The sequence below is a fragment of the Oncorhynchus mykiss genome, chromosome 15 (assembly GCF_057628025.1).
Source record: "Oncorhynchus mykiss isolate SJ-2025 chromosome 15, ASM5762802v1, whole genome shotgun sequence".
NCBI lineage: Eukaryota > Metazoa > Chordata > Actinopteri > Salmoniformes > Salmonidae > Oncorhynchus > Oncorhynchus mykiss.
Window position 1 is genome coordinate 73455409 of NC_143036.1, and position 24592 is coordinate 73480000.

The 24592-nt window shown below is 43.2% G+C and overlaps 1 protein-coding gene across 1 annotated transcript in view; it reads right to left on the reverse strand.

The window, feature by feature from the left end:
• Positions 1-553: 553 nt before the first annotated feature.
• The window catches only part of LOC110490787 (contactin-1), a 30870-nt gene continuing 6831 nt past the window's right edge, over positions 554-24592 (reverse strand). The window contains exons 2-23 of the mRNA XM_090199168.1: positions 23820-23895; positions 23055-23090; positions 22714-22840; positions 20732-20913; positions 20340-20435; positions 18505-18711; positions 16907-17006; positions 16462-16646; positions 15574-15698; positions 13518-13635; positions 13091-13241; positions 12499-12626; positions 12073-12245; positions 11396-11687; positions 10712-10861; positions 10531-10601; positions 9865-10117; positions 3241-3362; positions 2505-2694; positions 2289-2410; positions 1923-2079; positions 554-1654 (exon numbers count right to left, since the gene is read on the reverse strand). Coding sequence (XP_090055294.1) covers positions 1572-1654; positions 1923-2079; positions 2289-2410; positions 2505-2694; positions 3241-3362; positions 9865-10117; positions 10531-10601; positions 10712-10861; positions 11396-11687; positions 12073-12245; positions 12499-12626; positions 13091-13241; positions 13518-13635; positions 15574-15698; positions 16462-16646; positions 16907-17006; positions 18505-18711; positions 20340-20435; positions 20732-20913; positions 22714-22840; positions 23055-23090; positions 23820-23874 — 3123 coding nt within the window. The 5' untranslated portion in view covers positions 23875-23895 and the 3' untranslated portion in view covers positions 554-1571. The remainder of the gene's footprint in view (positions 1655-1922; positions 2080-2288; positions 2411-2504; positions 2695-3240; positions 3363-9864; positions 10118-10530; positions 10602-10711; positions 10862-11395; positions 11688-12072; positions 12246-12498; positions 12627-13090; positions 13242-13517; positions 13636-15573; positions 15699-16461; positions 16647-16906; positions 17007-18504; positions 18712-20339; positions 20436-20731; positions 20914-22713; positions 22841-23054; positions 23091-23819; positions 23896-24592) is intronic.

The following is a 24592-nucleotide window of genomic DNA, read 5'->3' on the forward strand; positions in this document are numbered from 1 at the left end:
AAAGGACTGCTACAGGTCCACTCCACAGGTACTGCTCTATAAAAGGACTGCTACAAGTCCACTCCACAGGTACTGCTCTATAAAAGGACTGCTACAAGTCCACTCCACAGGTACTGCTCTATAAAGACTGCTAAAGGTCCACTCCACAGGTACTGCTCTATAAGGACTGCTACAGGTCCACTCCACAGGTACTGCTCTATAAAGACTGCTACAGGTCCACTCCACAGGTACTGGTCTATAAGGACTGCTACAGGTCCACTCCACGGGTACTGCTCTATAAGGACTGCTACAGGTCCACTCCACAGGTACTGGTCTATAAGGACTGCTAAAGGTCCACTCCACAGGTACTGGTCTATAAGGACTGCTACAGGTCCACTCGACCTTTCACATTGATTGGCAGAAGGTCTTCATAGATGAGTGGCTGCAACCTGTAAATAAAGTAAAATGAAGGAATGCTGCCCCCTGGTGGCATCATGAAAGTAATACAACAAATAAACCTGAAATAAACCTCAAGATATAGTGACGCTCACATGATACTTACAATCCTGGAGCATTCGTGTGTATTCTATTTAATGAGTTTACAGCATGATCCTCGTATACATAACAAGGGAAAACAAATCCTATAATAAAATAAAACAGCAGCACATCAATATTCTTCAACCCTGATTTCTTGTTACCATTCAGTTAAAACATTCTGCCATCGTCAGTGCAAAAATCGGGACAAGCCTAAATACCGGGGCATTGTCGAAGCGATATGGCTTTAGCTTGCGCATCTAGAAGACAGAATTCACTACGAATACGAAGCTAATTAACGGTGTGGTATAGTACAGTGTAAGAAAGAATAGCATTCAAAGCTAGCAATCTCTGCAGAGTTGGTTATAGCGATATCCATATGAGCCGAGTGTGTGTGTGTGTATGAATCTGAAGAGATAAATAAACAGAAAAGGGAATCAAAACTAAATATCTATTTTCACAGCAGCACCAATACAGAACAATGAAAAGGATTCTCCAACGAACCAATCAAACATAAACACACATGACTTCTAATCTAGTGTCGTCTTGAAATGGCAAACGTGTGGAAACTAAATATCCAAAACAGCTGAGTGAGTCAAACGGAGGAAGAGGCTGTGTAGTTGGTGTCTGAGCTACATACAATCTTACTCTGATCATTCCTTTACAGTTCACTCATTACAAACGGCATACAGTGTACGTGTTGATTACAGTCCGTCATTGTCTAGAATATGTTGGGAAGATTGTACAATATGATTCATCATAAGGCATATTGAAAAAAATCTATTCCTCTGTTGTACCCGTTCAATTCCTTCAGTACCTGTTCAATAAATAAATCAGAAAGGATTTCTTGGATGTCTTACAGTAGAGTAACGTTCGTAGATTCTACAGCTAGGCAGGTCATTCTGTATGGTGACACGATGCTCTGTTTTGTTGTGGGAAGACATACAGACAGTAAGAGGTTGGGGAAAGATTGGACGTCCTTAAGGAGATGTAGGAAGTTGATGTGAGAGTTGTTTCTGTCAAACCTCCCACAGTCCACCCAGACATGTCCTGGGTCTCTATATCCCCAATCCCACGATGCACAGGGCCAGCAGTAGCATGGCGGCCAGACTGAGAGTGGGTCTCAGGAAAGACGCCTTACCTGGAGGAGGGGAGGGGACACGGTAAGAGGCATGCTGGGTAAGACACTGTCTGGACAACAAACACACTTAAAAGTATATTCCTCCTCAGATCTTTTCCTCCGATGCTCTCCTCCTTTCCCTCTGACGTTTTGAGAAGAAGGTGAGGAGAGAGGAATCAAATAATCAAGGAATCGAGGAAAATACGTTTGAGATTCACCCACAAATTGACACGGCCCTTCAATTCCCCAACCAGATACTAACCAGCAGACCCATCTGTCCCTTACTTACCCTGAAGCCTGATCTTCCTGATGGGGCCGTCTCCACCCTCATAGCGACCTCTGACCTCCAGCTCGTAGTCCCCTACCTGGGGCATGGGGAAGTCAATGAAGTGCCAGCCCGTCATGTAGATCGGCCCTGTGATGTAGCCAGTCTTCCTGAACATCACCTGGAGAGGAGAGGAGAGGAGAGGAGAGAAGAGGAGAGGAGAGGAGAGGAGAGGAGAGGAGAGGAGAGGAGCGGAGAGGAGAGGAGAGGAGAGGAGAGGAGAGGAGAGGATTTCTTGTCTTCTGAGGGCACTTATTTCCACAGGCTCAGACTGGATCACACCAGTTGCTGCAAGATTGAAATGAAACAAAGTAAAATGCCTTTAAATACCTTATAATATAGTGGGAAGGACTCATTGCCAAACCAGTCGTAGGAGATGTGGTGCCACCACACGTACAGCCACTTGCCAGAGTAGCTGATGTAACGCCACATTTGGGGAGCCACACTTGGAGCTGCAAAGAATAGAATATTAATCTCAATGGGATCACCTACAATAGACATGTACTGTATATGGAGTTCCAGTGTGGTTTTGGCATCTGGTCTTACGTGCTCTCTTGGTGAACATCTCGCAGTGTTCGCTGGGAGGGCCGACACCGGCTCCGTTGTAGGCTCTGACCTCGATGAGGTAGTGGGAGTCTGGCAGCATGTTCTCCAGCCTGGTCTGGTTCATGGAGGCGGGCACAAAGATACGATTGGCCCCCGGCTCTGTATCGTCATACTTCCTCCAGTACTTCACCTGGTCAGAAAGCCGGAATTGGTCAGTGCAGGTGTCAATCAATTTGAACCAAAACTGGTGATCCAATCAAAATGTTCACCAGTTCCTCACACAGAGACCTATTCTTCTTTCACGGCTGGCTGGCAAGGAAGCCACAGTTGAACACAAGGTATTTTATTTGTTAGAGTCTCATGAGAAGGGCCCTCCCACTGGGCAAAAACCAGTTGAATCAATATCGTTTCCATGTCATTTCACGCAAATTCACACTGATTGTATTTGCAAAAAATCATCAAGGGAATTTCGTATTTTTTTCTTACCCAACTTTAAACATAAATCCAATGACATGATACTTTTGTTGTTGTTGATTTCACATTGAATTCACGTTAGTTGACAACTCAGCCAAATGTAAATCAAAACTAGATGTTGAACTGACGTCTGTGCCCAGTGAGATGTGTTTTTTCTGATCACTTAACCAGACCATCATTCGTAATCTGAGCAGGAAAATGTGTCCTTCTCCATAAATCATGGACATCACTAGACATCCAGGAGATGTAAAGAGCAACAGACCTGGTATCCATCTATGTACTGCTGAAGGCCGGTACCAGTGTCCATGACTGGTATCCACCAGACCAGAGCTTCATGGGATGAGACAGGCCTGGAGTATACATCTGTAGGAGACTCAGAGGGGACTAGTGGGGAGGGAGGGAGGGAGAGAGAGAGAGAGAGAGAGAGAGAGAGAGAGAGAGAGAGAGAGAGGGGGGGGGATTGGGGTAGAGAGAGAGAGAGAGAGAGGGGGGAGGGGGATTGGGGTAGAGAGAGAGAGAGAGAGAGAGAGAGAGAGAGAGAGAGAGAGAGCGAGAGAGAGAGAGAGAGAGTGTAAATACAACCCATATCTATGCTTATTTATTTTATATTGTGTCCTTTACCATTTGTACATTGTTAAAACACTGTATATACAGTGCCTTGCGAAAGTATTCGGCCCCCTTGAACTTTGCGACCTTTTGCCACATTTCAGGCTTCAAACATAAAGATTTAAAACTGTATTTTTTTGTGAAGAATCAACAACAAGTGGGACACAATCATGAAGTGGAACGACATTTATTGGATATTTCAAACTTTTTTAACAAATCAAAAACTGAAAAATTGGGCGTGCAAAATTATTCAGCCCCTTTACTTTCAGTGCAGCAAACTCTCTCCAGAAGTTCAGTGAGGATCTCTGAATGATCCAATGTTGACCTAAATGACTAATGATGATAAATACAATCCACCTGTGTGTAATCAAGTCTCTGTATGAATGCACCTGAACTGTGATAGTCTCAGAGGTCCGTTAAAAGCGCAGAGAGCATCATGAAGAACAAGGAACACACCAGGCAGGTCCGAGATACTGTTGTGAAGAAGTTTAAAGCCGGATTTGGATACAAAAAGATTTCCCAATCTTTAAACATCCCAAGGAGCACTGTGCAAGCGATAATATTGAAATGGAAGGAGTATCAGACCACTGCAAATCTACCAAGACCTGGCCGTCCCTCTAAACTTTCAGCTCATACAAGGAGAAGACTGATCAGAGATGCAGCCAAGAGGCCCATGATCACTCTGGATGAACTGCAGAGATCTACAGCTGAGGTGGGAGACTCTGTCCATAGGACAACAATCAGTCGTATATTGCACAAATCTGGCCTTTATGGAAGAGTGGCAAGAAGAAAGCCATTTCTTAAAGATATCCATAAAAAGTGTTGTTTAAAGTTTGCCACAAGCCACCTGGGAGACACACCAAACATGTGGAAGAAGGTGCTCTGGTCAGATGAAACCAAAATTGAACTTTTTGGCAACAATGCAAAACGTTATGTTTGGCGTAAAAGCAACACAGCTCATCACCCTGAACACACCATACCCACTGTCAAACATGGTGGTGGCAGCATCATGGTTTGGGCCTGCTTTTCTTCAGCAGGGACAGGGAAGATGGTTAAAATTGATGGGAAGATGGATGGAGCCAAATACAGGACCATTCTGGAAGAAAACCTGATGGAGTCTGCAAAAGACCTGAGACTGGGACGGAGATTTGTCTTCCAACAAGACAATGATCCAAAACATAAAGCAAAATCTACAATGGAATGGTTCAAAAATAAACATATCCAGGTGTTAGAATGGCCAAGTCAAAGTCCAGACCTGAATACAATCGAGAATCTGTGGAAAGAACTGAAAACTGCTGTTCACAAATGCTCTCCATCCAACCTCACTGAGCTCGAGCTGTTTTGCAAGGAGGAATGGGAAAAAATTTCAGTCTCTCGATGTGCAAAACTGATAGAGACATACCCCAAGCGACTTACAGCTGTAATCGCAGCAAAAGGTGGCGCTACAAAGTATTAACTTAAGGGGGCTGAATAATTTTGCACGCCCAATTTTTCAGTTTTTGATTTGTTAAAAAAGTTTGAAATATCCAATAAATGTTGTTCCACTTCATGATTGTGTCCCACTTGTTGTTGATTCTTCACAAAAAAATACCGTTTTATATATTTATGTTTGAAGCCTGAAATGTGGCAAAAGGTCACAAAGTTCAAGGGGGCCGAATACTTTCGCAAGGCACTGTATATATAATATGACATTTGTAATGTCTTTATTGTTTTGAATCTTCTGTATGTGTGATGTTTACTGTTAATTTTTATTGTTTATTTCACTTTATATATTCACTTTATATATTATCTACCTCACTTGCTTTGGCAATGTTAACACATGTTTCCCATGCCAACAAAGCCCTTGAATTGAATTGAATTGAGAGAGAGAGAGCGAGAGAGAGAAAGAGAGGGGGGGATTGGGGTAGAGAGAGAGAGAGAGAGAGAGAGAGAGAGGGGGGGGAGAGAGAGAGAGAGGGGAGGGGATTGGGGTAGAGAGAGAGAGAGTGAGAGAGAGAGAGAGAGAGAGAGAGAGAGGGGGAGAGAGAGAGAGAGGGGAGGGGGATTGGGGTAGAGAGAGAGAGAGAGAGAGAGAGAGAGAGAGAGAGAGAGAGAGAGAGAGAGACAGAGAGAGAGAGACAGAGAGAGCGAGAGAGAGAGAGAGACAGAGAGAGAGACAGAGAGAGAGACAGAGAGAGAGAGAGAAAGAGAGATTGGGGGAGGGGGATTGGGGTAGATCAGATTGAGAGAAACTTGTAAAGGCTGCCTATTGTCATGTCTTTACTATCATTAAATGAAGACTTTTAGTTTTTATCAAAGATTCTCTGTAATTAGTATAACGCGATTAACTAATTAATCATGTAACTGTTATTAACTAGGAAGTCGGGGCACCAAGGAAAATATTCAGATTACAAAGTTATAATTTTTCTACTTTTTTAATATTTTCACATCTGATCAATAGTCTTCTGATTAATTCATTATTTATTTTACCTCACGTTAGTCTCATTCCAAACGTTGTACATTTTTGGTTATCTGCACAAACCCATTCTTCACTGTGAGTCATCCATACATCAATTGTCTTACATAATTTATTTATTGACTAACTAAACAATCACAGAAATGCATAAACATACAGTAAATATGGTTACAAGAAATGATAGGGGAATGTGCCCTAGTGGGCTAAACCGGCATGGCGGCTTGTTAGACAAAAGGGGAAGTGGGGGTCGACTGAGATGAGGCAACACACAGTTGATAATTATAACATTTGAAATGCTAATCCGTACACATGAACGCTCACTCATTCGTGAATAATTGCAATCAATATATATATTTACGCTCTCTGCGCTTTTAACGGACCTCTGAGACTATCACAGTGCAGGTGCATTTATACGGAGACTTGATTACACACAGGTGGATTGTATTTATCATCATTAGTCATTTAGGTCAACATTGGATCATTCAGAGATCCTCACTGAACTTCTGGAGAGAGTTTGCTGCACTGAAAGTAAAGGGGCTGAATAATTTTGCACGCCCAATTTTTCAGCTTTTGATTTGTTAAAAAAGTTTGAAATATCCAATAAATGTCGTTCCACTTCATGATTGTGTCCCACTTGTTGTTGATTCTTCACAAAAAAATACAGTTTTATATCTTTATGTTTGAAGCCTGAAATGTGGCAAAAGGTCGCAAAGTTCAAGGGGGCCGAATACTTTCGCAAGGCACTGTAGATATTGTTCGGACCTCAAGTTCTGTGAGGTGGAAGAAATTCCTTTGTTCTCTATGAAATCTCTATGAAAACTCTGTCTCTATACTGTGGTCATGAGGAGATAATCTCCTCCAGGAATTTACGACCTCTTTGACCACTGAAGCCTAGTTGTAGGAGACAGAGAGTGGGGGATGGTACTCGCTGTACCCAAAGAGGGCAACATCATGACACTATCATGTAGAAGAGGTTAAAGAACATGTTTACCATGGCTAGGGTTAGGGCTAGGGTTAGGGCTGAGGGTTAGGGTTAGAGCTACAGGTTAGGGCTGAGGGTTAGGGTTAGGGCTAGGGTTAGGGCTAGGGTTAGGGCTGAGGGTTAAGGTTAGGGCTAGGGCTGAGGGTTAGGGTTAGGGCTGAGGCTAGGGTTAGGGCTAGGGTTAGGGCTGAGGGTTAGGGTTAGGGCTGAGGCTAGGGTTAGGGCTGAGGCTATGGTTAGGGTTAGTGCTGAGGCTAGGGTTAGGGCTAGGGTTAGGGCTGAGGGTTAGAGTTAGGGCTGAGGGTTAGGGCTAGGGTTAGGGCTGAGGGTTAGGGTTAGGGCTGAGGCTATGGTTAGGGTTAGTGCTGAGGGTTAGGTTTAAGAGGGTTTCTTTGGGTTGCACAGGCCTATTACAACTTTCTGCCCTGTTTCTATATTGTACATCAGACCGGTATAGAGCCGGTGAGAACATGAAAGGCCCAGAGCTCCGAGGGGTCACCCATGACAGTTGAACAACAGGAGGAAGACAATTGTTGATCAAGTGCTGGGGGTAAACACGCTTCATTTAAAAAAAAAATGTATATAATAAAATCATAATAAAACAGGCAAACTGGATCAATAAATGAATAGATAAATAATGAAATAAGTAAGTACGTAATTGGAACTCACACCAAGGGATGAAGGGACTAAGTGCTCCAAAGATAAGTGCTATGTTAAAGTGTTTGATATAATAAACTTCAATATAAAAAAGACAAAACCAGATTCAGAAAATAAATAGGTAATTTTTTCTTGAACTTCCTCCTCGTATCGGTGGCCCCTCCTGCTCTCTAAATTAGGCCCTCACTAACTCCCACTGTCAATGCTTTATCCTACTCTTTACCATTCATACCGGGTGGAGCTTCAGTTTTGCTATCCACCTGGATTCACTTGCTCTTCTCTGGCCTATGGTCCAGGAGGCTTTCATCTCCAGACCGGTGATGTTAAGGGTTGAGGCTAGGGTTAGGTTTAGGTTTGAGGTTAGGGTTGGGTTTAAAGGTTAGGTTTAGGGTTAGGTTTGAGGCTAGGGTTAGGTTAGGGTTGAGGTTAGGGTTAGGTTAAGGGTTGAAGGTTAGGTTTAAGGTTAGGTTTGAGGCTAGGATTAGGGTTGAGGCTAGGGTTGAGTTAGGGTTGAGGTTAGGTTTAGGGTTAAGGGTTAGGTTTAGGTTAGGGTTGTATTTAGGTTTAAGAGGGTTTCTGTTTATGCTGGTATGAAACTTTGGGTTGCAACTTTCTGCCCTGTTTCTATATTGTACACCAGTCCGGTTTGGAGAGGGTGAGAGAACATGAAAGGCCGAGTGCTCCGAGGGGTCACCCATGACGGTTCAACAACAGGAGGAAGGGTTAATTAAGTGCTGAGAGTGAACAAGTTGAATTAATTTTTTTTTTTAAACCATGCAAGCTGGATCAATAAATGAATAGATGAATAATTGAATCAGTAAATAATATAGTACATAATTAAAAATCACACCAAGGGATGAAGGGATGAAGGGATGAAGGGATGAAGGGATGAAGGGACTCAGTGCTGCATTAATAAGTGCTGTGTTAAAGTGCTTCATATAAGAACATTAAATATGGAAGACAAGCAGGCCTCACTAAATCCATTGTTTTTTATTGACCTTCCTCCTGGTGGTGGCAACCCCTCCAGCTCTCCTGATTGGGCCTCACTGACTCCCATGGTCAAGGCTATATACTACTCTTTACCATGCAGACCAAGTGGAGCCAAGGTCTTCAGATTGACTATGCACCTGGATTCAGCTGTTCTTCTTTGGTTTGAGGCTAGGGTTAGGGTTGAGGTTAGGGTTAGGGTTAAGGTTAGGGTTGTGGTTGAGGTTAGGGTTGTGGTTGAGGCTAGGGTTAGGGTTGAGGTTAGGGTCGTGGTTGAGGTTAGGGTTGTGGTTGAGGTTGAGGTTAGGGTTGTGGTTGAGGTTGAGGTTAGGGTTGTGGTTGAGGTTGAGGTTAGGGTTGAACCGGGATGTGGTCATACAGCTAGTATGGCCCTCACCATCTCGTGGGGTTAGGGGTTAGTATGACCCTCACCATCTCACAGGGTTAGAGGTTAGTATGACCCTCACCATCTCATTGGGTTAGGGGTTAGTACGACCCTCACCATCTCGTGGGGTTAGGGGTTAGGGGTTAGTACGACCCTCACCATCTCGTGGGGTTAGGGGTTAGGGGTTAGTATGACCCCACCATCTCATGGGGTTAGGGGTTAATACGACCCTCATTATCTCGTGAGGTTAGGGGTTAGGGGTTAGGGGTTAGTACGACCCTCACCATCTCGTGGGGTTAGGGGTTAGGGGTTAGTACGACCCTCACCATCTCGTGGGGTTATGGGTTAGGGGTTAGGGGTTAGGGGTTAGTACGACCCTCACCATCTTGTGGGGTTAGGGGTTAGGGGTTAGTATGACCCCACCATCTCATGGGGTTAGGGGTTAGGGGTTACTATGACCCTCACCATCTCGTGGGTTTAGGGGTTAGGGGTTAGTACGACCCTCACCATCTCGTGTGTTTAGGGGTTAGGGGTTAGTACGACCCTCACCATCTCGTGGGGTTAGGGGTTAGGGGTTAGTACGACCCTCACCATCTCGTGGGGTTATGGGTTAGGGGTTAGGGGTTAGGGGTTAGTACGACCCTCACCATCTTGTGGGGTTAGGGGTTAGGGGTTAGTATGACCCCACCATCTCATGGGGTTAGGGGTTAGGGGTTACTATGACCCTCACCATCTCGTGGGTTTAGGGGTTAGGGGTTAGTACGACCCTCACCATCTCGTGGGTTTAGGGGTTAGGGGTTAGTACGACCCTCACCATCTCGTGGGTAGTAGATAGTGGTCGACAGGCTGTAGGGTCCATCTCCTTTGGAGTTAAACGTCTTCACCTTCACCTGGAACTCCCTGACCTGGAAGTCGTTCGACTTGACCCTGAAAGAGGCGTCTCGATGGACGTAGCGTCGTGTCTCTGGGTCTGATATGGTCTCATACCACCAGTCAACCTCATCATGAGGCTTGAAGGCCACAACGTAGCCAAACTTCTTACCGTAGAAGTACTGTGGCTGTACGGGCTATGGATGGAAGATGGCAGAGGAAGATCACATCCTTGTTATTTACCTAATCATCAAGACCCACAACATTACAAACTGACCAACATTTTGATTGAAAGCTGCTCAAAGAAAAAACCACATTAGTAACTTTAAATAGATACCATAGATTTTGTATGAAACATTATGGCAAAATACAGGTGGGTGTATTTAGACAAAAAAAGCACATTGCACATCAGAACAGAAACTAAAACAAGAGTTGTACTAAAACAAATAAAATAATATAGATTCATTGGATCAGGTGGGTTGGTTACTAACTGGAGCAACAGCCTGCGGACCGTGTTGTTCTGCACAACCAGGACTGAAGAACGCTGGGTCAGAACATGGTTAGAAGGGTTGAAATGTGTCAGAGGGAAGAGACAAACTCAGACACTTACTGTCCATGTGATGATCAACTCTCCATCTTTACCCCCGTAGCCTCCAACGTTGGTCGGGGCCACCACAGGCACTGAGAGACACAGTGGAGTGTGTTTCCAACAGGTGTTATTAGACACTCACACAGAAACACACACATTTCTTAGCAACAACAACATGTTAGTGCCCCAGGCTGGTCCCTACCTGCGTCCCAGGTTTTGATCTTCATTGAAGGGATGCTGGCCTCCCCGTCTCCAAACTCATTAGTAGCATAGACCCTGAACTCATACTCCATCCAGGGGTACAGGTCCACAACATCAGCCATCACTGACATGCCATCCAGGGCCGTAGGGGCTGAGCCAGAGAGACAGAGAGACAGAGACAGAGAGACAGAGAGACAGAGAGACAGAGAGACAGAGAGACAGAGAGAGAGAGAGAGAGAGAGAGAGAGAGAGAGAGAGAGAGAGAGAGAGAGAGAGAGAGAGAGAGAGAGAGAGAGAGAGAGAGAGAGAGAGAGAGAGATAGATAGATAGATAGATAGATAGATAGATAGATAGATAGATAGATAGATAGATAGATAGATAGATAGATAGATAGATAGAGAGAGAGAGAGAGAGAGAGAGAGAGAGAGATAGATAGATAGATAGATAGATAGATAGATAGATAGATAGATAGATAGATAGATAGATAGATACATGAGGGATAGAGAGAGAGAAAGGGAGGTAGGGGGCACGCGAGAGATAAATAAAGAAAGAGAGAGAACGAGAGATACAGCGAGAGAGAGATAGAGAGAGAGTAGTATGTTAAGCATTAAAGGCTACTGTTTTCATGTTGTTGCTGTCAGCGGTAGAGTAATTACGCCCTCTGGTGGTATACTCCTGTACTTACAGGTGGATGCGTCCCTCCAGTCCACTTCAGTTAGTGCGTAGAAGTCTCTGGTCTGGATGGTGTACCCAAGGATGAGGCTGCCATGGTCGGCCCCTCGGTTCCACACCAGCTTCACCGAGGTGTCCCTGATCTCCTCAACCCTCACCCCACCGGGAGGAGCAGGAAGACCTTTGACCTTGAGGTCTGCTGACGCGGTGACGTTGTCCACGACAGTCTGGGCTGTACAGGTGTAGCGTCCCTCGTGTCTCAACTGGACATTCATTATCTTCAGCTCTCCACTGTCCTCACGATCCTGGATGGACAGAGAGACAGGGTTAAACACTTCACACACTGTCCTCACCATCCTGGATGGACAGAGAGACAGGGTTAAACACTGTCCTCACCATCCTGGATGGACAGAGAGACAGGGTTAAACACTTCACACACTGTCCTCACCATCCTGGATGGACAGAGAGACAGGGTTAAACACTGTCCTCACCATCCTGGATGGACAGAGAGACAGGGTTAAACACTTCACACACTGTCCTCACCATCCTGGATGGACAGAGAGACAGGGTTAAACACTTCACACACTGGTACATCACCTGAGAAACAGGTGATATTCAGTGTACTTCCTGAATATACTGAACTGATATGGAATTGACCACAACCCTGCTGGTTTGTGCTATCCCTCCTACCATGATGCGTTCATAGTGCTTCCACTCTAGGTAGAAGTCGATGACCCTGAAATCCAGAGACCAGATGAAGGTGATGTCCAGACTGGGGTCAAAGGAGGCCTGGCACTGCAGATGCACCTCCTCTCCTACCATCACCTGAGTGTCCTCTGGGGCTACTGTGATCTGTGTCGCCTCTGTGTCACACACACACGCACACACACAGTAGAGAAGACTGTTGACTCACACTGTGCAACATTATGCTGGCTGTACACAGACCCAGCTTTAAAGAACAGTACTCGTGTCAGTACAGAATCAGAATGGGATCAAATAATGAGACAACAGATGGTTGACTGTCCCCAACGTCCCCAATAACACATGAACATTCAAGGTAGATCAATATCAGGGCACATTTTAGACAGCTGTGTAAAGCTGGATGGAGAGTGATACCTGTGATGGTCAGAGTCCCTGTGCTGTTGGCCTTCCCTCTGTCATTCTCAGCTAAGCAGGTGTACACCCCCTCATCATTCCTGGTGGCATTCAGGATCTCCAGACTCCCATCGAACATTATGGAGATACTATGGAGGGAAGGCAACACGTCATTCACAACCATACAGTATTGGATTTCTTTCAAATGTTTGACCAGATTCTCCTACAGTTGCTCTGATGAATAACAAACTCAGATGTCAATAAATCAACCAACCGACCAACCAAACAACAAACCAACCAATCAATCAATCAACCAGCCAGCCAACCAATCAATCAATAAACCAACCAATCAATCAACCGGCCAGCCAGCCAGCCAATCAATCAATAAACCAATCAATCAACCAACATCCAATTAATTAATCAATCAATCAATCAATCAATCAATCAACCAACCAACCAACAACCAATTCATCAATCAACCAACCAACCAATCAATCAAACAACCAACCAACCAATCAATCAATCAACCAACCAATCAATCAATCAACCAAACATTTGTATTTGTAATGCCTTTATGTTGAAATAGAATTCCCACAAAGAACTCCTTATTTACCGTGAGTTGTTGAAGAGCACTTCTTTTCCCTTGGTCCAGGTGAACCTGGGTCTGGGGGCAGCTCTGGGCTTACACTCTATGACCACACGGCCGTTGTTAGCTCCTAGAAGATACTTCTTCACTGGGTTCAACTCAAACGTCGGGGCACAAGCTGGGATGGGGGTAGGGAAGTGGTTGGATGTAATTATCTATCAATGAGGACTGTGTGTATAACTGACAACTTTGTCGTTGCTATAGTTGATGACTATGTCGTTTTTTATATTCCCAGAATCTAAACTAGAAACACGGTGGGGGTGTGCTCGTTAATGATACACATTGGTTTTCAAAGACGAACCAATGAGGTGCAGTTCAGGGCACAGACTAACCAATCACATGTAGTTTGTTTTACAGACTAACCAATCATAGGTAGTTTGTTTTATACACTCACCAATGACACGTAGCTCAGCGCTTGCGTAGATGATACCCCAGTAGTTCTCAGCGATACACTGGTACATCCCAGAGTCCTCAAATGTCAGACTGGAGAACTTCAGCTCACCTTTACCATACTGGGAAAAAATAGTACTAGATAAGATGGTGCCAATCTTTCCTATTGAATTAGTACTAGATAAGATGGTGCCCATCTTTCCTATTGAATTAGTACTAGATAAGACGGTGCCCATCTTTCCTATTGAATTAGTACTAGATAAGATGGTGCCCATCTTTCCTATTGAATTAGTACTAGATAAGATGGTGCCCATCTTTCCTATTGAATTAGTACTAGATAAGATGGTGCCCATCTTTCCTATTGAATTAGTACTAGATAAGACGGTGCCAATATTTCCTATTGAATTAGTACTAGATAAGATGGTGCCAATCTTTCCTATTGAATTAGTACTAGATAAGATGGTGCCCATCTTTCCTATTGAATTAGTACTAGATAAGATGGTGCCCATCTTTCCTATTGAATTAGTACTAGATAAGATGGTGCCCATCTTTCCTATTGAATTAGTACTAGATAAGATGGTGCCCATCTTTCCTATTGAATTAGTACTAGATAAGATGGTGCCCATCTTTCCTATTGAATTAGTACTAGATAAGACGGTGCCAATATTTCCTATTGAATTAGTACTAGATAAGATGGTGCCAATCTTTCCTATTGAATTAGTACTAGATAAGATGGTGCCCATCTTTCCTATTGAATTAGTACTAGATAAGATGGTGCCCATCTTTCCTATTGAATTAGTACTAGATAAGATGGTGCCCATCTTTCCTATTGAATTAGTACTAGATAAGATGGTGCCCATCTTTCCTATTGAATTAGTACTAGATAAGATGGTGCCCATCTTTCCTATTGAATTAGTACTAGATAAGATGGTGCCAATCTTTCCTATTGAATTAGTACTAGATAAGATGGTGCCAATCTTTCCTATTGAATTAGTACTAGATAAGATGGTGCCCATCTTTCCTATTGAATTAGTACTAGATAAGATGGTGCCAATCTTTCCTATTGAATTAGTACTAGATAAGATGGTGCCCATCTTTCCTATTGAATTATTACTAGATAAGATGGTGCCCATCTTTCCTATTGAATTAGTACTAGATAAGATGGTGTCAATCTTTCCTATTGAATTAATACTAGATAAGATGGTGCCCATCTTTCCTATTGAATTAGTACTAGATAAGATGGTGCCAATCTTTCCTATTGAATTAGTACTAGATAAGATGGTGCCAATCTTTCCTATTGAATTAGTACTAGATAAGATGGTGCCCATCTTTCCTATTGAATTAGTACTAGATAAGATGGTGTCAATCTTTCCTATTGAATTAGTACTAGATAAGATGGTGCCCATCTTTCCTATTGAATTAGTACTAGATAAGATGGTGCCCATCTTTCCTATTGAATTAGTACTAGATAAGATGGTGCCCATCTTTCCTATTGAATTAGTACTAGATAAGATGGTGCCCATCTTTCCTATTGAATTAGTACTAGATAAGATGGTGCCCATCTTTCCTATTGAATTAGTACTAGATAAGATGGTGCCCATCTTTCCTATTGAATTAGTACTAGATAAGATGGTGCCAATCTTTCCTATTGAATTAGTACTAGATAAGATGGTGCCCATCTTTCCTATTGAATTAGTACTAGATAAGACGGTGCCCATCTTTCCTATTGAATTGAGATCAAGCCCAGCTTATTTCACTATCCTTATACAGTGGATCTACACAACAGATGTGGTAGGTGATCCAAAGCATGCTAGCAAAGACCCATAGACATTCAATCATTGCGCTAATGCTAGTTAGCATTGGCCCTCAAAACTACCTCTAACTTCCTTCATACTGGACACAGAGACATACAAATGGTATCCTCAAGTTCATCTGACTCTGGGGAAGTAGATACATGTATCCCTTTAAGGAGTTTGTGATCATCTGTCCAATTTTGATTTTGACGGTGAAGTTGCCGTTTAAAGCATGACAGCCAGCAGGGGGAGGACCGGCATCTTTACCGAGTATCCATCCTTGAGCCATCGAATGTATGGGCCAGGCTTCCCATTGGCTACACAGGACATGGTGTGTTCTGACCCTACGTCCTTCTGGGTGTTGTTGATGGTCACAGCCCACTCAGGAGCAGCTGTCAATCAAAACACAATTTAACATGTTGAAACACATACACACTACAATGAAACCGTGTATATGTTTTGGTTTACAGTAAATCAGATATTAGTGTTAGTGGTACTAACATAGTAATGTAAAGTGTTAGAAGTAAGTGCTATGTACTGTATATCAGATCTGTTATTGTAACACTGTAGAGATGGAGTCTGGTATCTTACCCTCTTCTCTTATTGTAACACTGTAGAGATGGAGTCTGGTATCTTACCCTCTTCTCTTATTGTAACACTGTAGAGATGGAGTCTGGTATCTTACCCTCTTCTCTTATTGTAACACTGTAGAGATGGAGTCTGGTATCTTACCCTCTTCTCTTATTGTAACACTGTAGAGATGGAGTCTGGTATCTTACCCTCTTATCTTATTGTAACACTGTAGAGATGGAGTTTGGTATCTTACCCTCTTCTCTTATTGTAACACTGTAGAGATGGAGTTCGGTATCTTACCCTCTTCTCTTATTGTAACACTGTAGAGATGGAGTCTGGTATCTTACCCTCTTCTCTTATTGTAACACTGTAGAGATGGAGTTTGGTATATTACCCTCTTCTCTTATTGTAACACTGTAGAGATGGAGTTTGGTATCTTACCCTCTTCTCTTATTGTAACACTGTAGAGATGGAGTTTGGTATCTTACCCTCTTCTCTTATTGTAACACTGTAGAGATGGAGTTTGGTATCTTACCCTCTTCTCTTATTGTAACACTGTAGAGATGGAGTCTGGTATCTTACCCTCTACATAGAGCCAGGCCTGATGCCAGTCCTGCCATTTCTGGTTGATGGCCTCACACTCGTACCCTGCTGAGTCTTCATACTGGACGTTGTAGAGGTGGAGCAGCGCTCCAGACATGCTGACCTGAGCGCTGGCAGGCAGGTCGGTAGCACCTATCTTCCTCCAGACGATATGAGGGGCCGGACTGGACGCAGAGACAACAAGAGAAGAAGGAACTAACTGAGCACGGTTATGTCTCAAATGGCAGGCCTCGTGTCTTATGAAGGCTTAATGAATCCTCCATAAGCCCTTTATAAGGCATACATAACTGTTTCACAACATATGTGTAAGCAAATGGATGTCATCTTCTCTAGTTACAGTGAGACAAGTGGACAAAAGTCCCCAAAGTCTCTGTGTTTGTTTCATCAGTAGCTAAATATCTGTCATTTCCATATCCTGACTCACTTGCCCAGAGCGAAGCACTCCAGTGTGACGTTGTAGTTGAGCATAGCTGTGGTGTCAGGGAACTTCACTACGAGGTCGGCCTTGTATCTCTTCTCTGGGGCTGTGGGGATGAAAGGGTCATAGGTCAACACGATGGAGTTGCCCAAAAGACATTGATGTATGGTCAGTTTTTGTGTTTTTTTCCCAGCCTAATGTTAAGGGAGAGATTTCGCAGAGTGTAACATGATCCCAGATCTGTGGCTAGGATGCACCTCTACCTAGACACTGATCTAAGGTCAGTTTTGTGTCTTTACATCTAAAGAAACATCTTAGATTTTGGGGAGGGTTTAAGCTGATCCTAGATCTGAGCCTAGGCGTAACATCTACCCGGAGCTGAAGACAAAGCAAAGACAATGGTCAAAAGTAGTGTATTATATAGATAACACAGCTATAAACTAGTGTACTATATACTGTAGGTAACACAGCTATAAACTAGTGTACTATATAGATAACACAGCTATAAACTTGTGTACTATATAGGTAACACAGCTATAAACTAGTGTACTATATACTGTAGGTAACACAGCTATACAGCTATAAACTAGTGTACTATATAGAGAACACAGCTATAAACTAGTGTACTATATACTGTAGGTAACACAGCTATAAACTAGTGTACTATATAGGTAACACAGCTATAAACTTGTGTACTATATACTGCAGGTAACACAGCTATAAACTAGTGTACTATATAGATAACACAGCTATAAACTTGTGTACTATATAGGTAACACAGCTATAAACTAGTGTACTATATACTGTAGGTAACACAGCTATAAACTAGTGTACTATATAGGTAACACAGCTATAAACTAGTGTACTATATACTGTAGGTAACACAGCTATAAACTAGTGTACTATATAGGTAACACAGCTATAAACTAGTGTACTATATAGATAACACAGCTATAAACTAGTGTACTATATACTGTAGGTAACACAGCTATAAACTAGTGTACTATATAGATAACACAGCTATAAACTAGTGTACTATATACTGTAGGTAACACAGCTATAAACTAGTGTACTATATATATAACACAGCTATAAACTAGTGTACTATATAGATAACACAGCTATAAACTAGTGTACTATATACTGTAGGTAACACAGCTATAAACGAGTGTACTATATAGATAACACAGCTATAAACTAGTGTACTATATAGATAACACAGCTATAAACGAGTGTACTATATAGATAACACAGCTATAAACTAGTGTACTATATAGATAACACAGCTATAAACTTGTGTACTATATACTGTAGGTAACACAGCTATAAACTAGTGTACTGTATAGGTAACACAGCTATAAACTAGTGTACTATATAGATAACACAGCTATAAACTAGTGTACTATATAGGTAACACAGCTATAAACTAGTGTACTATATAGATAACACAGCTATAAACTAGTGTACTATATAGATAGCACAGCTATATACTAGTGTACTATATACTGTAGGTAACACAGCTATAAACTAGTGTACTATATACTATAGGTAACACAGCTATAAACTAGTGTACTATATAGGTATCACAGCTACAGACTACTCACTCTCTTCTGTAGATATGAGAGGGATAAACTTGGAGTAGACTCCCTTGCCAATCTGTGGGTTGAACACATAGCAGGAGTAGTTCCCTGCGTCTGACGCCTCCACCTTGGAGATGTACAGATTCCCGGTGCTCTGAGAGACGAAGCGACGCTTATCCGGGTGGAGGAAGACCGGAAACTCGTTGTATATCCAACGGAACGTCACCTCAGCTGGGATACAGAGGAAGAACAAAAAACACAACTAGTAAGAATGTGGTGGTCGGTTTCCCCTGAATCACCTCTGAGTCTCTACGGGGGTTTAGTTTGTGTACTGTGTAACTCTGAGGTACTGTGAACCACGGTGTTCTGAACAGCTCTTTCTTCATGAAGCTCTATGACTCAGTACTGAATAGATTACAAGTCAGAATGTTTATGTTTACTTGTGAGTCCTTTAACAGACGCTATTACCCAGAGCCACTTGAAGATAGTGCATTGATCTTAAAGGTCCAATGTAGCCATTTTTATTTCACTATCAAATCAATTCTGGATAACAATTAAGTACGTTACTGTGATTGCTTTCAATTAAAATGTTTTTTTTTTAGCAAAGAGCAATTTCTCAAGCAATATTTTTTCTAGGACTGTCTGTGAGTGGTCTGAGTGGGGAGGTGAAAACGGAACATTTGCTGTGATTGGCAGAACATTTCACAGTATTATTCCAACCTCATAGTCTGGAAATATGTATAAAACACAAGAAAATCATGTTTTTGAATGCACTGGGCCTTTAAGATAGCTTGGTGGGTCAACCACATATTACAGTCATAGTAAGTACATTTTTCTTCAATAAAGTAGCTATCAGCAGAGTTAGAGCTAGTAGGAAAAGACAAGTATGACTGTTAGTTTGAGTGATCATGTGTATTCTAGTATGTCTGAGGTACTAACTTGGCCATCATGTGTATTCCAGTATGTCTGAGGTACTAACTTGGCCATCATGTGTATTCTAGTATGTCTGAGGTACTAACTTGGCCATCATGTGTATTCTAGTATGTCTGAGGTACTAACTTGGCCATCATGTGTATTCTAGTATGTCTGAGGTACTAACTTGGCCATCATGTGTATTCTAGTAAGTCTGAGGTACTAACTTGGACATCATGTGTATTCTAGTATGTCTGAGGTACTCCCTTGGCCATCATGTGTATTCTAGTATGTCTGAGGTACTAACTTGGCCATCATGTGTATTCTAGTATGTCTGAGGTACTAACTTGGCCATCATGTGTATTCTAGTATGCCTGAGGTACTAACTTGGCCATCATGTGTATTCTAGTATGTCTGAGGTACTAACTTGGCCATCATGTGTATTCTAGTATGTCTGAGGTACTAACTTGGCCATCATATGTATTCTAGTAAGTCTGAGGTACTAACTTGGCCATCATGTGTATTCTAGTATGTCTGAGGTACTAACTTGGCCATCATGTGTATTCCAGTATGTCTGAGGTACTAACTTGGCCATCATGTGTATTCTAGTATGTCTGAGGTACTAACTTGGCCATCATGTGTATTCCAGTATGTCTCAGGTACTAACTTGGTCATCATGTGTATTCTAGTAAGTCTGAGGCACTAACTTGGCCATCATGTGTATTCTAGTATGTCTGAGGTACTAACTTGGCCATCATGTGTATTCTAGTATGTCTGAGGTACTAACTTGGCCATCATGTGTATTCTAGTATGTCTGAGGTACTAACTTGGCCATCATGTGTATTCTAGTAAGTCTGAGGTACTAACTTGGCCATCATGTGTATTCTAGTATGTCTGGGGTACTAACTTGGCCATCATGTGTATTCCAGTATGTCTGAGGTACTCACTTGGCCATCGCTTGGGAGGAGCACAGAGCAGCACGGCCCCCTGGCCCTCCTTCACAGTCACAGGGTCTCTCTCTTCATCTGGGAACTCCTCCAGGTCTGGAGATTGAGAAAGATAACACAGTGGTCAGTTTAACTCTAGCATATAGTTATGATTCCAGGTGTCCACAGACAACACAGCTGTATACCACAGACAGAAGCAATGACTTAGAGACTACACACACGACATGATACTTCCTGTGTTTGTTAGTCAATTCTGTTTCAGAAACCGTGGGGATGTGAATCTACTGTGAGCGAGAAATAGAACCTGTTGACCAGAGTCAACCAGTTTCACTCACATCCAGTACTAGTCTCTCTCAACATGAAATTCAGTCATGGCTCGCGACAATACTCACATCCAAACTTGACCTTGGCCTCCTTGCTGATGACGGTGCCGTACACGTTCTTGGCGACACAGACGTAGGTCCCTGCATGTTTCTTCTCTTCAGGGTTGTTTATGATGAGGTTCCCTCCCACCAGACTGTAGTGTTCATTGGGCAGCTCCATCAGCTTGATCTCCCAGTTATCACGCCTCCATCTGGGGGGGGGGAAATGTGGATCTCCCTTTTTACCCATAATTTGTTTTTGTTTTTTTGTATAAATTGGAATGAGTCATTCCTCCCCATGTCCTCTGAAAGTTGTATGACTCCAGAACCAATCAAAGTCCTTCAAAACACCTTGTGAATGTCTGTGACTACATGGCAGTAGATCTTAAAATGTTCTTTACATTTCTGTTACCTTTGGTTTTCAGATGATATGTGACGTAATGTGTGTTACCTTGATGTATTGTACGGGTTGATTTGGGTGTGTGTGTGCGCGTGCATGCGTTCAGGCGTGCGTGTGTGTGTGGGGTTACCTATATGTGGGTGCAGTGTTGATTTGGGTGTGTGTGTGTGTATAGGGTTGATTTGTGTGTGTGTGTGTGTGTGTGTGTGTGTGTGTGTGTGGGGGGGGGGGGGGGGGGGGGGGGGGTTGCCTGTATGTGGGTGCAGGGTTGATTTGGGTGTGTGTGTGGGGGGGGGGGTTACCTGTATGTGGGTACAGGGTTGATGTGGTTGTGTGTGTGTGTGGGGGGGGGGAGGGGGGATTCATATGTTTAAGGCAATGGTAAGATAATCACTAAATGATTAATAAGTTAAAAATAATGTTTAGGCAATAATTAACAGTATTCCACCCTGTCACTGTATAATGGAGTGAAATGTGTTTGAATCATAAGACTAGTATTCTTGAATATATGTACACAGGAAAAGAGGAACTGTTAGCAGACAAGGAACTGTGGCAGACAACTTGTGACCACTGTGAAACTAATAACAGGGAAGGAGGTCTCCCCACCCAGAGAGGGGGGAAACTGTTAGGCTTGCAGTAGATTGTGTAACATGTTGTAGCATATGATACGCAATGTATGTGTAGGAGAAGACTTGTAAACAATATTGACAGTATTAGGAGGAGAGGAGGGACATTTATGACCAAATGAGAGGTATATAACCAAATGTGCATTGTATGATTTCAGAGCGCTCTCGTGAATAAACATTTTGATTATTGTAGCTGGGACTCCGTCTGTTTCATTCAACCAGGATCTTAAAAATCATTGGTTGCAGACTGAGTCATTTCATTGAAGTTTAGTTTAAGAACATTGAGAACACAATTCTGTTAACAGGGTGCAGGGTTGGTGTGGGTGTGTGTGGGGTTACCTGTATGTGGGTGCAGGGTTGGTGTGGGTGTGTGTGGGGTTACCTGTATGTGGGTACAGGGTTGGTGTGGGTGTGTGTGGGGTTACCTGTATGTGGGTACAGGGTTGGTGTGGGTGTGTGTGGGGTTACCTGTATGTGGGTACAGGGTTGGTGTGGGTGTGTGTGGGGTTACCTGTATGTGGGTACAGGGTTGGTGTGGGTGTGTGTGGGGTTATCTGTATGTGGGTGCAGGGTCGATGTGGGTGTGTGTGGGGTTACCTGTATGTGGGTACAGGGTTGGTGTGGGTGTGTGTGGGGTTACCTGTATGTGGGTACAGGGTTGGTGTGGGTGTGTGTGGGGTTACCTGTATGTGGGTACAGGGTTGGTGTGGGTGTGTGTGGGGTTATCTGTATGTGGGTGCAGGGTCGATGTGGGTGTGTGTGGGGTTACCTGTATGTGGGTGCAGGGTTGGTGTGGGTGTGTGTGGGGTTACCTGTATGTGGGTACAGGGTTGGTGTGGGTGTGTGTGGGGTTACCTGTATGTGGGTACAGGGTTGGTGTGGGTGTGTGTGGGGTTATCTGTATGTGTGTGCAGGGTTGGTGTGGGTGTGTGTGGGGGGTTACCTGTATGTGGGTGCAGGGTTGATGTGGGTGTGTGTGGGGTTACCTGTATGTGGGTGCAGGGTTGGCCCGTGCTCTACAGTTCATGGAGATAAGTCTGTCAGGGGACTCCTTTGTGTAGACGATATCCAGAGGCTCCTCTTCAAATATTGGACCGTAGCCAGTAGCGTCATCTGACAGGGCACAACATCACAGTGATGTTACAACAACGTTACAGCAACATTATGTCAATATAACTTTAATGACTGCGAATGGTCGATAAACACACATAAAGCCAGACTCATTTTACTGTGATTCAGCGTGTAGGAGTTAATGCTGTATGGCAGTGCATTACAAGCTTTTACAGAGTAAACGGTCAGGAGAATCAAAACCAGACTCCGCTTTTACCTCCAAAGATCCTGGGCTCACCAAACAAGACGGCCTCTGCAAAATGACGGGAGAAAACAAGGACACTTTGTTGAGTTTCTCATGGCTAGAACATGGCTTAAACTGTACCAGAACGTTCCAACCATACATGAGGTGGAACAGAGCAACATGGCTAGAACATGGCTTAAACTGTATCAGAACGTTCCAACCACACATGATGTGGAACAGAGCAACATGGCTAGAACATGGCTTAAACTGTATCAGAACGTTCCAACCATACATGAGGTGGAACAGAGCAACATGGCTTAAACTGTATCAGAACGTTCCAACCATACATGAGGTGGAACAGAGCAACATGGATTAAACTGTATCAGAACGTTCCAACCACACACGAGGTGGAACAGAGCAACATGGATTAAACTGTATCAGAACGTTCCAACCACACATGAGGTGGAACAGAGCAACATGGATTAAACTGTACCAGAACGTTCCAACCATACATGAGGTGGAACAGAGCCACATGGATTAAACTGTATCACAATGTTCCAACCACACATGAGGTGGAACAGAGCAACATGGATTAAACTGTATCAGAACGTTCCAACCACACACGAGGTGGAACAGAGCCACATGGATTAAACTGTATCAGAACGTTCCAACCACACACGAGGTGGAACAGAGCCACATGGACCTAGTAAAAACAGTAGTCCTTCTGAGATAATGTCTAATCTAGTTCATTCTAAGACATGTTTAGAAGACAGAAGCAGTCTGTTGAGAGCTACTCACCAGTGTGTGACAGTGAGGAGGAGAGAACTAGCAGGACCAGGGCTGTGACAGCCATGAGAGAGAGAAATCACATCAGCTAGAGAGGAGAGAGAGGAAATGACATCAGATAGAGAGGAGAGAAATGGCATCAGCTAGAGAGGAGACAAATGGCATCAGCTAGAGAGGAGAGAAATGACATCAGCTAGAGAGGAGAGAAATGACATCAGCTAGAGAGGAGAGAAATGACATCAGCTAGAGAGGAGAGAAATGACATCAGCTAGAGAGGAGATAAATGACATCAGCTAGAGGAGAGAAATGACATCAGCTAGAGGAGAGAAATGACATCAGCTAGAGGAGAGAAATGACATCAGCTAGAGAGGAGAGAGAGAAATGACATCAGCTACAGGAGAGAAATTACATCAGCTAGAGAGGAGAGAGAGAAATGACATCAGCTAGAGGAGAGAAATGACATCAGCTAGAGGAGAGAAATGACATCAGCTAGAGGAGAGAAATGACATCAGCTAGAGGAGAGAAATGACATCAGCTAGAGAGGAAATACAATTATTGTTTATCTTCTTTGCTGAATGAAATAACCCTGAGCCTGAGTTGTCTCTAATACTATTAAAAAGCCACTCAGATAACATGATGGCTTGATCTTGTGCTCATCATTTCTGATTTTGTTTCCTCATATCCACAACAACCACCAAGTCACACACACAGATCTATGGATTCTATTCTTACGGTCCTGTCCACTGTCCTTAGCAGTTTGACAGTACCCTCAGTGTGGCAGCAGC